The sequence below is a fragment of the Abrus precatorius genome, unplaced genomic scaffold (assembly GCF_003935025.1).
Source record: "Abrus precatorius isolate BTA unplaced genomic scaffold, Abrus_2018 Scaffold6, whole genome shotgun sequence".
NCBI lineage: Eukaryota > Viridiplantae > Streptophyta > Magnoliopsida > Fabales > Fabaceae > Abrus > Abrus precatorius.
The window spans coordinates 25,673,224-25,690,688 of record NW_020874406.1 but is presented as its reverse complement, the minus strand read 5'-3'; the positions used below and the strand labels follow the sequence as shown (position 1 = coordinate 25,690,688).

The 17,465-nt window shown below is 33.1% G+C and overlaps 3 protein-coding genes across 4 annotated transcripts; 2 read left to right on the top strand and 1 right to left on the bottom strand.

The window, feature by feature from the left end:
- Window positions 1-231: 231 nt before the first annotated feature.
- Window positions 232-6,344, top strand: LOC113869787 (protein CYCLOPS-like). The gene is made up of 12 exons (XM_027506258.1): window positions 232-256; window positions 544-1,007; window positions 2,048-2,094; window positions 2,454-2,591; window positions 2,710-2,758; window positions 2,839-2,891; window positions 3,123-3,790; window positions 4,206-4,249; window positions 4,366-4,411; window positions 4,827-4,875; window positions 4,980-5,108; window positions 5,937-6,344. The coding sequence occupies exons 2-12, from the start codon at window positions 816-818 to the stop codon at window positions 6,058-6,060; spliced, it is 1,539 nt and encodes a 512-aa protein (XP_027362059.1). The 5' UTR covers window positions 232-256; window positions 544-815; the 3' UTR covers window positions 6,061-6,344.
- Window positions 6,345-7,582: 1,238 nt separating this feature from the next.
- On the bottom strand, window positions 7,583-11,494 carry LOC113869564. Of its 2 annotated transcripts, none has more exons than XM_027505947.1 (5): window positions 11,065-11,494; window positions 10,121-10,251; window positions 9,343-9,483; window positions 9,052-9,179; window positions 7,583-8,222 (listed from the first exon to the last, which is right to left on the bottom strand). In XM_027505947.1, the coding sequence occupies exons 1-5, from the start codon at window positions 11,276-11,278 to the stop codon at window positions 7,910-7,912; spliced, it is 927 nt and encodes a 308-aa protein (XP_027361748.1). In that variant the 5' UTR covers window positions 11,279-11,494; the 3' UTR covers window positions 7,583-7,909. The 2 variants fall into 2 exon arrangements, with proteins under 2 accessions (XP_027361748.1, XP_027361749.1); XM_027505948.1 differs by having other exon boundaries at window positions 9,343-9,468.
- Window positions 11,495-13,008: 1,514 nt separating this feature from the next.
- Window positions 13,009-16,555, top strand: LOC113868901 (replication protein A 70 kDa DNA-binding subunit A). The gene is made up of 2 exons (XM_027504887.1): window positions 13,009-13,497; window positions 14,039-16,555. The coding sequence occupies exons 1-2, from the start codon at window positions 13,217-13,219 to the stop codon at window positions 16,335-16,337; spliced, it is 2,580 nt and encodes an 859-aa protein (XP_027360688.1). The 5' UTR covers window positions 13,009-13,216; the 3' UTR covers window positions 16,338-16,555.
- The last annotated feature ends 910 nt before the right edge of the window (window positions 16,556-17,465 follow it).

The following is a 17,465-nucleotide window of genomic DNA, read 5'->3' as shown; positions in this document are numbered from 1 at the left end:
CAATGAATATTCCTGAGCGTGTCCCTTTCACACCATCATCATCCAATTGCAACACCTGCGGCAATTTGTTTAGTACTTAAGATCACCAAATTGTCATTATATTAATATAACGATTCCCTTTGCTTGATTCAAAAGCTAAAAACTTTTCTCAGTTTTAAACCTGCCCATCAAATTTCCACGCGGTTTCTAACCATTCAAGACTATATTTACCGCCGCAAGATTTTCGCTTTCATTGTATAGAAGAGACAAATGAATGGTACACAGAATCTTCTGCAGTATTTTTTTTCACTCTTAGGTGCCACTGTTCTGATATTGATCTATTTATTTTAGTAAGGAACTATTTACTATTAGTTTGTCATGAAACAAAGTAAATGCCGAGTTCTAACAAAGTTTTTTTTTTTTTTCATTTTCTGTGCAAGTTCTAATTTTTTCTTAGTTTCACGTGTGAATTGTGCATGTTATTAGTTGTCATGCTTTTAGGATAAAACAGTTCCTGAACTGATACTGATCAAGTCTTTTTCTTTTCTTCCTTGATTTTTTAAGGAATAATCGCTAGTTTGACATAGTTCAAAGACTTGGCTTGTGCTTCTGGGGTTGAATTTTTAGAGAGTGGTATATAACAGGTTTGAATTTTGAAATAATAGACTATTCATTTTCTTGGTTTTGGAGAAGGGTATCATCATGGATGATAGAGAATTCAGCTGAAAAATTTATATTCTGAAACCTGAAAGGCTCTACCAATTACCAAACTTGAGTTGAAAACAGTATCAAGGAGCAGCTTCAAGTTTTGACCTGAGGAAGGGAGGGGAAGTCTCATGGACATGGAAGGAAGAGGGTTTTCTGGCTTATACAAGAACTCTAGTGAGGAGTTGTTTCTGAAGACAGTGATGGAGAGCCCTATTGGTATGCCAGTGCCTACTATGGAGATGTTGGGTTTAAAGGCTGTTTCTCAAAGCTTCCGCACAGATAGTGAGGAACTCTTCAAACGTTGGTTAACAAATGGAGAGGCAAGCCACTACATGACATATGATCATGCTATTTTTTGTTTGCTGTTTTTGTTCTGGCTTGTGTCAAAGCAGAAAATTCCCTTGATGTCACTTTGTTTGACATATCTTTCCCTTTCATGTTTTTGATAGAATTCCTGAACTTCATATATCTGACTTGTGTATGTTCAGTGCATATGCTAGTTGACTATGATCAGGAGTATAGAAAGTGAAAAATCTAGTACCATCAGTTCCACTCATCTGGACTTCATTCACGATGTGATCGCATTTTTGCAAGATTTTATTTTCAATATAGCTCAGTTACTCAGGTCAGGGTAAAGGAGGTGGGCTGCATTAAGCCCTCGACAACCAACATAAAACTTGTCGACCTTATATAGTTGGATTAGGCTTTGTTATTTTTGTTGTATATATAGATCAATTTCTCCTCGAAATTTCTACCTTCAGTAAGTACTTCTCTCCCCGACCAAACACATATGCGAAACACCAGACCATTTATTATTTAACCCATCCATCTGTTTTGAATTGCTCATTGAGTGATTCTTTTCTTACTCTCAATGCTTTATTTCCCTCTGAATAGATTTTTTGCAATGAAATCAAGGTCCGCTGATTTTTCTCTATCCTTTGTGGAATTTAAACGATCGCTTGTTGAACATAACACAGTAAAGCAAACAAAATGAGTTATGTTATGTTGTCCTTCTAACACGTAAAATAAAATCAAACATAATAAAAATAAAGACAATTTGATTTTTTCTACAAGAACGTTTATGTCATGTAAGGTTGGTTTACCAGGAAGCAAAATTTAATAATAAAATTTTCTTCATATTAAGAGTGGAATTATTTGAATCTGATGTTTAGTTTATCTGACATTGTACTTAAGTACTGCATTAATGTCTGCATATACCAGTTTTTTTATAACATTAATGCTATATAGATATTCTTCTGACAATGGAATTTGTAATTGGATGATGCTTACCTCATGTTTTCCTTTGATTCATTTCTGAATATATTTCTTTTCAATTAATCATCTTTGTTTCCTAAATCAGGGATACAATTCATCTAGCATGGGACTTAACAGTCGATTATCAAAAAGGTGAGTATGTTAGTGAAAGATACACTTTTTGTAGAGTAATAATTGGGTAGATTTCAAAAGTATTCTGGGTATTTAGATCATGATAATATTAATCAAGATATTCAGTTGCAATTTACAAATAACTGTGGTTTTCGTGTTGATCCTGTACTGTGTGGAAGTGCTCAGGGGATCATTGTTTCATTAATATAAGCATAGAGCGGCTAGAATCTTGACATAAAAAGTTTAGAATCTATCGTTTAACTTTGTTATATATTTAAGCAGTGAATTATTAATTTTTCTTGGACACTTCATGCATTTCTTGATGTATAAATCCCGATTCATGTCTTGTGTTGATATTGTGAATCGGTTGTTAACCGCAGGATATCTACTGAACTTGCTAATGTGTCTAATCAGCAACAAGTTGGTTTAGCTTCAGAAGGAAGAAACAATGAAAAACTATACGTGCAAAATAACCTTTTGGCCAATGATGTTTCAGGTGACATCAATTTTCAAATCAGGTAACGGTTATAGTCTTCCTCAAACAGCTGGACTTTGTCATCAATTCAATTATGTATTTGATTGAGAAATTAGTTCAATATTTTGTAACTTAGTTTGCTTACTTTCAATTTTCATCAGGGATCCTGTTGATAGAGAACTGCAATCTAGTAACATGTTTCTGGCCAAGGTTTGTTTATGTCAAACTCTTTGCTGAATCCTTAGTTCAATAAAGCTTCATGGTCATTCATTGTCTCTTTGTTAACGCAGGCCTGGTTTCTTAGTGATCAGAGAGTAACAAGAAGCCGGTCCTCTGAATTGCGGTATTATTATCGCACCTTACGTATATTTGTTCTCCAAAATCATGTTCACAAAAGGCACTTAAAATTATGCTTTATTTAAATCTATCACAAAGTCTCATCACCTTACACTATTTTACTTTATCTGTTGGTTTTTCCATTGTTACAACCATACAAAAGTCATACATTAGATCCTGAAATTTCAACTGTTTGAGAGAAATTTCAAACCACTTATTTGTTAGCCTTTCTTTGCAGGCGAAGGTATACTGAAATGCAAAATGCTCAAGCAAAACAAGGAATGGAATCCATGAGCATGGTCCCTCAGAACGGTGCTGACACTCCAAGACAAGAAATTTCAAATTTTAATGGTTTTGATTACATTACTATGTGTGAGCTTCCTAGCCAAAAGGGATCATTCATGTCTCCATCCAACTCATCTTCATCTACCTTCAACACTCGTCAACTCGTTGATGCAGATAAAGTTTCATCTTGTGTAAGTATGCTAAAAGGTACATTACAACGCAAGAGACTCAGCAATCAAGTTGAGAAAGAATCTGCAGAAGATAGCTTAAATGGACTATTTTGTCCTCAAGAACCTATTTTCCAAACTGGTTTTAATGAAGGACTAGAAAACTGGAATCATCAAAAGCCAAGAAATGTTCAAAGAGCATCCACTGGTCAAGTTAAGGATCCTGAAGTTTGCATTGTCTCTGATGGTTTTGCAAATCAAACAAACCAAATATATGTGGGAACTGCTTCCCAAGAACCTTCTCAAAGTGAATCTTCTGCTGCTGCACCTGTAATCTCCTCTGGTTTGGATGCATGTGAAGGTCCCAGCAATTCAAATCAAACACTTTGTGAAAGCTCATGGAAACAAGTGGGAGTGAGTAGAAGTTCAGAAAACACTCAAAATAGAGTCAAAGGTATAAATATTACATTAAGATGGAATTGCATTAGTTTACTTGTTACATCATATTTATTTTCGCTTTGGTATTTCTATCTATTTTTTCTCCAGTTGTATGAAATTCACAAAAGATTGATATATCCATGGAATGACATCTTGGACCATTTTTTTAACTCCTTGCTTTGCCAATTTTGAAAAAAAGTAATTGGATGGAACATTAGGTTCAGAAATTGAAATCACTTCAATTTGGTAGTTTTTTATGTGAAAACCAATGCACCGAAGCAGTGACTACTAACTTGTAGTCCTCACCATAATTATGTCAGGTTTCTTAAATAATCATATTTAGCAGAAAAGTATCATTTTAGGTTCACTATTTAAATTTCAACCGATGCCCATTTATTTTTATTAAACTATATGTTGTTGAGGAAATCCAGGTGTCAGAGAACAGATAATGGATAATATAAAAGACGATCGGAAGGTATGATCTATTCTTACATGGTAACCTATTTTCCCTAGAATTATGATTTCAACAAGAGATTTGGACCTTTTTTAAAAAAAAAAAAATTTGCGGATTAATCTTGCTAAATTGTGCAGAGGAGTCGTCTAGAAAGATATGGATCTGTAACATCAGCTGTTTCAGGTATGCTCTAAAGCATACATTAGAATTTCGATTCTCTTTATTGCTTGCTCCGATTGGAAGCCTTTGACTATTAATTTTAGAAAACTATGATTTCTTTCATACAGCAACTTTTGTGTTTATTTAACATACATATAGCACACACGTATATATAATATTAATAACACATTAGATGATGATTAGTCAGCTCATTTCCTATTAAGAACAGGGAAAGTGACACGTAAAGAGAACAAGTGATTTGGATCAGACTAAAGATTTAATATGATTGCAAATTTTACCTACTGGTTAATGTCACAGTATTTGATATAATTATCTTGTCCACGTGACAGAACTGTAGAGAAAATGCTGAATAAATGCTTCAGTAGAACTGTGGTTCTTTTCATAGTTTGACTACTATCTATGTAAAATGATTGTGCAGAGGACAAAGGGGACACAACAAAAAAGCGTAGAGTGGAGCGCTCAAGGAAGTACGTGGAAATATCCTTTGAAAAATAGAGTCCTCTATCTATTATTGTAAGGATGCTAGTTTTTTTAACATTTTTAAAGCTATTTTAATGACATTGTGATGCAGAATGGCGGAGGCAAAGGAAAGAAATTTGACGCCATCAGTTCCCTCTGACATGCAAGCTGTTTTGAAGCGGTGTGAAACCCTTGAGAAGGAAGTTCGATCCCTAAAACTTAACTTGTCCTTCATGAATAGGTAATCAAAATTAAGATAAATATTGATGAATGAATTGGGTCTTTTGGCCTGGATTGACTTACATTAACTGTATAGAAAGAGTAGTCCATGACATAAACATCCAAGTACAAAAAAAGAGTGTTGGAAAGTGTTTACTCTACCACCTACCAATAGATCACAATCATTAGCTAAGCAATTAGTCTTAACTACCGAATATCTACTTCACTTGGGTGGTCCATAAAGAAGACCATTGCAGATGAAATCAGCAGTTGCAATGGAACTAGTAATGCCCCTCTATATACATACTAGCTAAGTAGAATGTCATAGTCGCACATGTTTTGTTCAATATATTTTGAAATTTTTATTTTTTTTCAGCTTTCTAAAAAACATTAAAGAAAAGACAAATTACATTCACACTCTGAGGCTTAACGAAATCTCACTCATTATCCGACTTTACATAATCTTCAATTAATTTATATAACAATATGATTTCCTATTCCCTTCTCAATAACACGTCTTTCTTGATTTCTTATTTAATTATATGTATGAATTAGAAGGAGTCAAAGTAATGTAAAATAGTGGAAAGGTATTTACTGTAATTTCATTAAACCTTTTGAGATGTGAATGTAATTTATCCTAAAAAGAGTAATTATTTTCTCAAAATTAATTTCAACCAAACTCGCATGGACACTTTTTGAACTTGTTTATTCATATGCTGTGTGCTAATATGATCTCCGAAGTGGCTGCCTATGCATGTATGACAACCTTGATTGCCTATTAACTGTAACTTTGTGTGCAAAATGAAAACACCAATTTGATATATTAAAGTTATGCACTGTAAATTTTCAGGAAGGATTCTGAACAAACAAAGCAGATAGAGGACCTTCAGAAGCAGAATGAAGACTTAGCAGATGAAAAAGAGCGTCTCCTAGAAGAGATTGAAAGAATTCTTTCAGAAACTGGAAAGATTTAATGTTTAGTTTCTTACTATATCCTCTCCTTAGAAACTATGCAGTGCTCGAACAAGATACAATGATAAAATCTTACCACAATCCCTGCTTAATAGTGAACCTCTGGATTCTCTTGGTAAAATATAAATGCATGGAATCTAAATTATTAGTATCACAATTTATCTGATAAAATCTAACTGTTGTTCAAAATTTTAGGAGCACCGACGAGAGTGTAATAGATATGAATGTAACAAATTAAAACACGGTTATCTCAGAATCTATATGCATCCAAATGATTCTAAAGTCTTACATATTTATCAATCTTGATATTAGGATTGGAACATACGTCCAAAAATGCAACTAAACTAATCAAGCATATCAATATCAATTAAAAGTGTTTTTTGACCTTTATATTCTATTAGGCGTTGATCATTACTTATTTAAATGTTGTTCTTGAACAAGAGTATGTATCGCTTTATATAAACTTCTATACCGCTTTTACTCATTTCTCCTATTTGTGTAGATACTAAGCTAAATTACATTGTTAGAGGACGAATTCAATTTTATACAATTGAATTCACAAGCTGAATTATGGTTCTACGTTTGTCTATTAATATGTTCTAATTACTACCTTGTAATGGAATTTGAACTCGGAACCTTCACAGTAAGATAAACAGTGATAATGTATCGAAGACCCATCATTGTTACTGCCCACCAGAGCCGACTCAAGATATAGGGAAATAAGATTTTTTGGGTGTATACTCTATCATAATGCATCAAAATTAATTTTACAAGAAGTACCCATTTTTTTATGGCTAAAAGGGAACCCATTAATGCTAAGGTTACCTGTAAATTAACCCTTGAAGTTTAAATATCTGCAAATTAATCCCTCTGCTTTTAATTTCTCACATTTAAAATTCAAACTAAGTCACTCACTTTCAATTTGTATTCATTAACTAACAAAATTATAAGAGGCATCTGAATAACCAAACCGTTACAAATTTGTAAAATTGATAGGGGATTATTTGCGTCTATTGTGTACATATAAGCAAGGATACTTTTTACCATCAAATTAATTATATACACACGTGACTACCTCCATTAAACTTAACAGTCTTTGCAGTATAGGATTCATTTTGCACCATTTATAAACACTTGATCTGCACACATTTAAAGTGTATCGGAGAGTAAATTATAGAGAAAAAGAAAGGTGAAGACAAAGTTTTTATTTCAAGTTAATGTGTTCTAGCTTCATAATTTTTTAAAATAATAGTCATAAAATAATAGTCTTTTATAAATATTGTATAACTTTTAAATTCAAAAATAGAATATTTATCCTCCTATCCCTTCCCTTCAAAAACCAGACTCTCAAAACATACCCTTTAAAGACTAATTTGCATATGACACAAACATTAAGGAGCTAAACTATATTTTTACCTTTATAAACTATCCTTGATCATCATTATCACATCAAACATGAACAAATAGATGATAATTTCATTCTCATTTCCATTAAAACCATCCCAACAAACCAAACGCTACCATTACGACTTTTAAATATTTTAAATTCAAGTGCATAGGTGACTCTTACTAGCAATTCAGACAGATACTTAAGTGGGCATATTATATATAAGGCAACTATGAAAACTACTATTCCCACATTTACTCTTTTAACTAAGCTTAAAAAGTTTTCCTTTTGTAGGAACTTGGTCCATTTAACTTAACTATTGAATCTTTAATTCTCCCTCGAACTATACATGATTTCCTTATACAAAGTCGACGCTCATTTATCATGAGGCAAGAATGTCACCTGCTGTAGTTATATTACATAAGGCTTCTGCAAAAAGGACATTGCAATCATAAAAATAATTGCTATGATTTAGGGAATCTGAATATATCTATGAGACCGAGCCTCTTCCCATATTCAATAGCTAACCAAGCCACAAAAGATAAGTATGCCAAAAGAAAACAAGCACGGCTGATGAGAACTGTATTGAGACGCCAAGGAAATTTCCAAGTTGTAGAAGATCGATATAACGAACATAGTAGTAGTTGTAGGGACCTAATAAACAATATGAAGATCAATGAAGTTAAGAACCCAGTTACGAGTCCAGCTATGGTTTCCCACCTCCAATATCTGGTCCTTCCTTCACTGGAAAACCAGAAATTTACCATCTCCATGGCCCTGAATGGCAGATCCATACATAATATAAATAATAGTAAACATTGTATTTATAGTTAAACTACATAAAAATTTGTATGAAGTGCTAATCAAACTATTTGTGTTGATACAAAGATCAATATGAACAGTTTACAAATTAGGTTGTCAAGACTCCACTGTCATGACAGCAACTTACAACTGTGTGACACCACCTGCTTGTTTAGGAGGACTGGGACGGGTGGTATTCAACCAAGCAATTGGAAACATCCCAAGAACCCTTTCTTTCATTGTGTACTCCCATTGATATCTCCGACTTGTAAGGATCAGTAGGGCTTTTCACATTTTTCTCCAAAATGACACATGTACCATGAAAAATGACTATATCTCACCAGTTCCCATCCAAACAACAATTCTAGTTCTTTTTCGTTCATAGAACCTTTTGAACAAAATTATCAACTACCAGCTTAATGCAAAGACTACAGATTAATAGAAAATATTTTTCTCTTTCTTTTTCTGGTATATCAAGAGTTATCACGGATTGAACCTATGATTTTTAAGTGTTTGACCTAAATCCCCGCCAACCCTTTGGGCTATGTCCAAGTTTCTTTGCCATCATCAAATAAGTAAGTCTGGTCACACAATGGCCATAAAGAACTGCAGAGGGTGTGGGTCTTTTTTATTTGAGACTACAATTGACTACAGAATTGTATGTATTGAAAATATTAAACCTTCAAATGTTAGATTATGAGTACTCACATCTACAATCCAATTTTAATTGAGAAATCTAACCTATGATATCATGGCAAATACACACTAAAATATTCAGCAGGTTATGAAAAAATAGTGTACTCACAGGGTAGAATATTGTCTGCTCTTCTCAAGGGTAGATGGCTTATTGGCATGGCAACCAAAAAGACTATCTTGATGTAAGCGAACTTTGGAAATGCCAGATGTGTACCAGCAATCATAAGTTTCATTGACCTAATAAAGGAAGAGAAAATAATAATGATAAAACAATATGTTGACCCCTATTGAATAGGTAACAAATGTAACTTTTACTATATATGACATCATTATGAAATTTACACACAGTGAGGTTCAGCTTGATAAAATAATGTCAAAGGTCACAAGTTAAGGCCCAAACCTTAAATCTATATTGTGTCAACCATGCAGCACCAAAATTAGGTCGGCAATAAAGAGGAAGGGCCTCATTTGGAGCCTCTGCAAATGCGACTTGTGTTTGACCTGAAAAGTGATCTTTATATTCCACCTGAAACAGTGTTAACTGTTAACATAAATATTTAGAGCTACCCAAAAGATAGACTGTAGATGAGCTGTGTGCACATCCATGCACAATGAATTGATTATCACATATGCTAGCATGTTCATAGATCACATAAAACTTTTTCCACTGATGAACACCAATGTTTTGTTAGGTTCTAGGTCAGAAGTAGCAGTCTACTCCTCTTTACATTGTTCTGAAGCCACTTTTGTTTGGAAGAAGCTATATGGAATCATTGATGAATGTTGGACATATCTTTTGACTTTGGAGCAGTTCTTATTGATTTAGAGAGGGTGTGAGAAGCAAACGGGTAAAGTTTAAGACGGGAAATAATTTTTGTAGATGTTTGGCGTATTCAGATGGAAGGGAATGCTTGTGCTTTTCAGGGTGTTTCTCTTACCAGATGATTTGAGAATAGCTTTTTTTTTTTAAGGCAACCTCCCTTGTTGCTATGTAGAGGAATTGGAGAGCTTTACTGCACTAATGAACTTGTTTGTTAATGCTATTTTCCTTTTCATAGTCATTGTTAGGGAGAAAACCCTATCTTCCTTTTTATTCTTATAACAAATATACTCTGTTATTTTATAGAAAGTAACAAAAAAATACTGACTTGTCAACGAGTAATAATAAGGTTAATAACCTTGAATATTGAAGCCCAATAGTAATCGTAACGGCAGCGAAATTTGCTTCTTTCAAAATGATGAAATACATCCTTTGCTTTATAATTTAATAATCCAAGTTCACAAATCTTTGATGACCTAATATCAACACCTGTAAAAATACGATAACATACAATTTAGTATGAAGTAATATAAACAGTAAAGCCTTCAATTTGTTTCAAAACTTATAAACTTGGAAGTAAATGAGTACTATCAGTCAAACAGAGATCAGAATGGAAAATGATAAAGCAAATCAGTTATTATGAAGTGTAATTTGCAAGCATCATAGATAATGCACTTCCTTTTTTAAAAAATTAATTAATAAAAAATATATACAACAAAATTTTTGCTATCAAGATTTAAGAAACAATAATAAAAAAACTTTTTTCTGCACAAATTTAAACAATGGCTATCATGCACCGATAATTGAGACTTTTTGAAGCTATTAAAACTTCAAATTTGTAGTTTGGAGACCTTTAAAGTAAAAATATTTAACTATAAACATATTCACCACAACTAAAAATCCAACAGTAAAATCGCCTACCATTGTTTAGGTTTCTTATTGAATAAATACACATCTACTGTTAGAAAAACTTAAAACACTAACTACATGTTCCATGCAAAGCAAGCCAGCATTTCCAACAACAATTAGGAGTTTATATAACCTTTTTCTACTAAAAAGTAAGTAATCAAGCAATGTGATCAACTAAAGTAATTAAGTCAAAATTTCCAAATCAAACACTTTATCAACTCCCCCTACTCGATTATTCAGTTCTAAGTACTTTCCTGCACTATTTCCTGAGCTAAACAAAATTCTAATTCCCAATTCATGTGTATTGATTCCATTCAGCACGAAACTAAGCTTGAAAGTTAATGCAGAAAAGCTTGAGAAACTCGTCGAATTGAAGAGAGAAAAATAACCAACCGGAGGAAACGATCTTGCACTGTGAGGGTAAAGAAATGGGGTTGGAGATAGAGAAATCGGCGACGATGAGAACGAGCAGGCCAAAGAGAAAGGGAATCGAGAGGAAGAAAAGGAAGGGGAATAGAATTGCAAAAACCCATCGTAGTGTAACCAAAACGACGCCGTTGCTCTTGGGCGATTCCTGGGCCTGGGAGTGAGAATCAGGAGGATCCATGAATCTGAGAAGGGTTGGTTAGGGTTAGACACTCGGAATCGAAGTGGTGTCAATGCCGGTCACCGGAGAAGGGAACCATTTATCCGGTGATCGGTGAAAAGCGAAACGCAGAACGGAAAACGAGATATACGTGGGGTCACAGAAAACGGGGTTTGGTTCGTCACACAGTCCTAGTCAAATAAACCCAGCTTTGGTGTGTTAGTGTAGATCATTCAACTTACTGTGTTTTGTCTTTTTTATTTATTTATTATTATTTTCCACGAAAATACTGCTACTTCTGTTCGATGATAATTAACGTGTTGGGTTAAGACATGTAACATAATAAAGTTATTGATTAATATAAAAAAATCAAAAAATTATGAAATGCAGTAGTTAAAAAAATGGTTCAAGTATATTTTAAAAAGATTTATTTATATTATAATTATTTAAAATCTTTAATCAGTTTAAAAATTAATTATTAATATATTATTTACCAATTAATTAAAAATTAAGTTAGCTGATCTGGCTTACTAAATTAGGAATAGTTAAGTAGTCAGTTTGAAATTTTCAAATAATTGAAAAGACTTAATGTTAAAATTTGACAAAATTTAGTCAAGATGAAGTAAAACTATGTGGTAAAAAATCGGTTTAAACTAGTATTTAAAAAACATCTTTTTATACCTTTTGCTTAAAAATATTTTTTTTTAAAAATAAAGATTGATACTTAAAAATTACATATAGATGGATAATATAATTACTTTATGATATTTTAAATTTAATTTTGTTAACATTTATCACTAAAACTGATTTTAAGCAAGTTTAGGGTTTAGGGTTTATGGAAAATATATTTAAAAAATATTATTATGAGAATATAAATTTCAATTTATATTTTTTAAATATATAATAAATTTTAAATGAATGTATTAAATATTTACATAAAAATGTAATTAATAAATACTTTTTATTAAGCGAGTTATGGGTGTATTAAATTTTTAATGAGTTATAAGTAAGTTAATATTTTTTTATTCATTTATTATAATTTAATTCAAAATATATTCAATTTATTCATTCGACGCCTTAAATATATATTTGTCGATTCCTTCATACAGTGTGTTTAAATAAAATGATATAAGTAAACTTTTGGGCCTTCTGATTGATCTACCCTTACTTCAAAAACAAACAGCATTTTATGACATTTAATAGTACCATTAGATATTAATTTTTATAATTTTAAATAAAATTTTGTTATATATATCTTCTTACCATATATAATACTATATATATATATATATATATATATATTAAAAATAATTATAAATTAACTTATAGTTATCAAGTGTAATATTTATTTGTTTTTTCTCTTTCCTTTTTGTTAATAAGAAAATGGTTAAATATAAAATTTGTTAAATATTCGATAAACTTAATATGATATAAAAGTTAATATGTATCTACTATATAAAAGTTAATTTTATAATTGATAAGAATTAAATATATATAAATTTCAGTTAAAAACTAAAATCAAAATTTAAAATTTTTTTCAAATACTAAAAACATACTTAACCTTAAAAAAAAAAAAACCAAAACGTTGATGGGCCTAAACTGGTGTGGCTTGTCTTGGGCTTGGGCTCAAAAAGAAAGAGAACGCGACGGGGACAGTTGGGAATTTTGAAAAATGGGAATGGGCTTGTGATTGTGATTTGTGAACCATTCTCAAATTAATTCCACCTTTCGCGTTTCGCGGTTCCCTCTCGAAACGGAACCAATTCATATTATGGCGCCTTCTTTAAATTATCCAATTCAATCGCATTAGGGTTTCAATTTCTCTCTCTCTCTCTCTCTCTCTCTCTCATTTCCATTCTTAACTTCCATCGTTTCGACCAAATCCTACACTTCACTTCGATAGGGTTCCTTCCCTTCGATCCTATTTTTTGGAAGACAAAAAAAAAAAACCCGGCAATAATGGCGGTGGAATTGACGGAAGGGGCAATTTTGATGATGTGCGATAACAATTTCTCTTCGGAGGAGTTGATGCCGGTGCTGCAAGTTATCGAACTGAAGCAGGTGCAGTCGCAGCAAAACAGCGCCACCGAGAGGTACCGCTTGGCGCTTTCCGATGGTTCGCATTACCTGCAAGGAATGCTCGCAACGCAGAAGAACGAGTTGGTGCATTCTGGAAGGTTGCAGAAAGGTTCCGTTATTAAGCTTACTCAGTTCATCTGCAACGTTGTGCAGAACCGCAAGTGAGTTCAACGTCGCACGTTTATCTTTTTTATTTTAGTTTTCTTTTATGCTTTTGGGTTAATGTGACTTGTGTGCGAGAAAGGTGAAAGGGATAAGTCTTCGAAAGATGGTGTTTTGTTAAATGTTCCTTTGTCTTCCTTATTTCTGTTGAATGATTCTGATATTCTATAACCTGTAATGGTCATGCTTTATTTTTCTGCCTACATTGATAATTATGCATTTGAAGTCAGTTTGTTATGTTATTGGAAGGTTAGTGACTTAGGGTCGATGATCTGAATACCGAGTTTTCTCGTTATTAGAGCCTTGTGAATTTGAATACTTCATGAGTAAGATTTTTTGGGAGCATGGGTGACTATTTTGTACTGGTTGTAGATTTTCATGAAAGACTGTTAGTCCCCAGTTGTCTTTTTCGGTTTTTATTATTGTAAACTAGTTGAGTGCTTTATGGCCTGGTGGCAGGAAGTTATCTTGATCATAGCTTAATTTATTTTCATGTCAGGGGTTAGTTAATGATTTGGTTTTACATTTCATTATGAACAGGATTATTATCACCATTGAGCTAGAGATTGTGCTAGACAAATGTGAATTGATTGGACAACCTGTCTCACCACCAAGAAATGGAGTTGTACAATCTGCTACTGGTCAATCAGGAACCGACCATGGGAATTCAGAATCTGTAAGTAACCGTTCACATGCAGGTGGTATGAATGCTAGACCAATGTCTGTGGATCCAAAAGTGAATCCTCCTGCTAGCAGTGTTTATTCTAGTAATTCTGACTCTGTAAGACATGGTACATCTAATGCCCCTCCTGCTTATCATAAAGCAGAGCCCAGAGTCAGTTTGCCAAGATCAGCACCATTTGGTGGGTCTTATGTTGATCAGAACCCAGGTTTCCGCAATCCCCAATCAGAGGCTTCAAGGCCCATGCAAAATTCTTATGTTCATCCACCTCAGCCTATGTACCGGCAGCCATCTCCTATGTACAATAACAGAGGGCCAATTGGAAGAAATGAAGCGCCCCCTCGGATAATTCCAATAGCCGCATTGAATCCATACCAGAATATGTGGACAGTTAAAGCTAGAGTAACAGCTAAGGGAGAACTCAGGCACTATAACAATGCCAAAGGTGATGGCAAAGTGTTTTCTTTTGATCTTCTGGATTCTGAAGGTGGAGAAATTCGGGCAACTTGCTTCAACACTGTGGCTGACCAATTCTATAATTTAATTGAAGCTGGCAAGGTATATCTTGTTTCCAGGGGGAACATAAAGCCAGCTCAAAAAAACTTTAATCACCTTCGCAATGATCAAGAGCTAACCCTTGATATGTCAACAATTATACAGCCTTGCCTTGATGATGACAACTCAATTCCGAAGCAGACATTTAATTTCCGTTCCATTGGTGAAATTGAAAGTGTGGAAAGCAACAGCATTGTGGATGTTATTGGTGTGGTGTCTTCTATTAGTCCCACAGCTTCAATCATGAGAAAAAATGGCACTGAAACTCAGAAGAGAACTCTACAGTTGAAAGACATGTCTGGACGAAGTGTGGAGTTAACATTATGGGGAAATTTTTGCAATGCAGAAGGACAAAGGCTGCAAAATATTTGTGATTCTGGGGCAATTCCAGTTTTGGCTGTAAAAGCTGTCCGGGTAAATGATTTTAATGGGAAGTCTGTTGGGACTATAGCTACTAGTCAGCTATTTGTAGAGCCTGATTTTCCTGAGGTTTATACATTGAAAGACTGGTTTGCCAAGGAAGGGAAGAATGTCCCAACTCTCTCTATTTCTAGAGAAGCATCTAATTTTGTTAAGACTGATGTGCGGAAGACTATATCTCAAATTAAAGATGAGAAGTTAGGGACTTCAGAGAAGCCTGATTGGATATCTGTCTGTGCAAGAATTTCATACATTAAAGTTGATAATTTCTGTTACACAGCATGCCCTATCATGGTAGGGGATCGGCAATGTAACAAAAAGGTGACTAATAACGGAGATGGGAAATGGCGCTGTGACAGATGTGATCAGTCTATTGATGCTTGCGATTATAGGTACATACTGCAATTCCAGATACAGGATCACACAGGCATAACATGGGTCACTGCTTTCCAGGAGAGTGGTGAGGAGATCATGGGGATACCTGCGAATGATTTGTATTTTCTGAAATTTGAAGAGCAAGATGATGAAAGATTTGCAGAAATCATTCGTAAGGTTCTCCTTGCCAAGTATGTGTTCAAGTTAAAAGTAAAAGAGGAGACATTCAGTGATGAACAACGTGTCAAGTCAACAGTAGTAAAAGCAGACAGGGTAAATTTTGCATCTGAATCTAGAGTTCTTTTGGATTTGATTGATAAACTCAGGGCCGAGAAATCAGAATGTACTCTTCCAAATTCTGTAATCAATAATACTGGACTGGGGAACATTGAAACTGGACAAGTTATGCCACCAGTTTATAATCCTATAAAGAGCAACGCTGATAACAGTAGAGATTATGGGATGCCAGCAAACCAAGTGGGTCAGTATGGAAACCAATATATCAAATATGCTTCAGCAGGTGCTCCCGGTTCATATATGTCATCATGTAGCAATTGTGGAGGCTCTGGTCATAGCTCTATACTTTGCCCAAATATTAGAAATATACCTGCACAGTCTGGGGGAGGGGCCTTTGCTAACAGGGCATCTAGTGGGGGTGCATCTGGCGAATGCTTTAAATGCCATCAAACTGGCCACTGGGCAAGAGACTGTCCTGGTTTCAGTGCAGCTCCTCCGGCATATGGAAGTACTAATGTGATGCAAGGAAGATATGGGGTTGCTCAGAAGCAACAGTTTGGAGGATATTGAAATTTTTGCTAGTCGGTATTTTGAGTTCATTTTGCTTCAAGTATATGTTGCCTTAAAAATATAAGCAATTTCACCTTAACTGTTCACTCTGTAAATATAGATGACATAATTATGTGGTATTGATACCGGATTTCTTGATGCTAACAACAATGTCCTTTTTATTTTGACCAGTTTTTCCCTTTAGCCGATGCAATTAATCATAATGGGGATATATTTTTCAAGTGTTTGCTCGTTGATCACGGTCAAAGATTTATTTTTACAGTAATGGTGAAAGACAGAAGAGTGTGAAGTAATATTGTCATTACTATATAATTATTGCCAATAAAAATATAAAATATTAACCATAGGCTTTAGTGTTGAGTTTCAGGAGTTAATTATAATCAAAATTTATTAAAATAAAAAATATTTATTGTATTTTTATAATTTCAATATAATAAATGTATTTTTTTAACAAAAATTATGTTTAAACTTATTTATGTGAATTGAGGTTAATATAACAAAAATTGTTATTTCTCAAATTTAGAATGAATTAAGTCAAATTTTAATGGAATTTCTTCAACTTATTTTTTTTATTATAAATTTTCATTATATAAAGTTATTAGATCAATTCTTCAATAGATTTATTATTTAAATAACTAAAAAATATATATTGTATACAGTATTGAATATAATTATTTTTATGTATACAAATTATAAAAACACGTCCTTAAAAATAAAAGAGATAAAAAATTATATAAAGTTATTTTTTATTTTCTAATAAGAGATTAGGTTGTAGTTAAATTAAGTATGAAATATTTTATAGTACTTCTTATACTTTAAATTTACTTTTAATAAAATATTGATGCTTAAAAATAAGTTAAATATAGAAATTCAAGTTTAATTAGAAAAAATAAAAATGCTCAAGTTTATTCTAATAAAATTATTATAATAAAAAAAAAATGAATTGTATCCACTGCACGAGGGGCAAAGACTAAATTCTTTGCCAGGAGATCATTATATTAAATGTACCATCTCGTAATAATTTTTTGATATGCATCTCGAGAAGTTGAACTTCAATGTATTTAAATAATTTATTTATTTTCAATTGTTTTGAATCTTGTCAACATCAACTATATCTTTGAGTAAAAT

Coding starts and splice junctions, on each gene's coding strand:
- LOC113869787 (XM_027506258.1), top strand. CDS start 816: ATGGACATGGAAGGAAGAGGGTTTTCTGGCTTATACAAGAACTCTAGT. Junction 2,892..3,122: donor AGCCGGTCCTCTGAATTGCG/GTATTATTATCG, acceptor CTTTCTTTGCAG/GCGAAGGTATACTGAAATGC. Junction 4,412..4,826: donor TGTAACATCAGCTGTTTCAG/GTATGCTCTAAA, acceptor ATGATTGTGCAG/AGGACAAAGGGGACACAACA.
- LOC113869564 (XM_027505947.1), bottom strand. CDS start 11,278: ATGGATCCTCCTGATTCTCACTCCCAGGCCCAGGAATCGCCCAAGAGC. Junction 10,252..11,064: donor GTGCAAGATCGTTTCCTCCG/GTTGGTTATTTT, acceptor GTATTTTTACAG/GTGTTGATATTAGGTCATCA. Junction 8,223..9,051: donor AGCAGACAATATTCTACCCT/GTGAGTACACTA, acceptor TCTGCCATTCAG/GGCCATGGAGATGGTAAATT.
- LOC113868901 (XM_027504887.1), top strand. CDS start 13,217: ATGGCGGTGGAATTGACGGAAGGGGCAATTTTGATGATGTGCGATAAC. Junction 13,498..14,038: donor AACGTTGTGCAGAACCGCAA/GTGAGTTCAACG, acceptor CATTATGAACAG/GATTATTATCACCATTGAGC.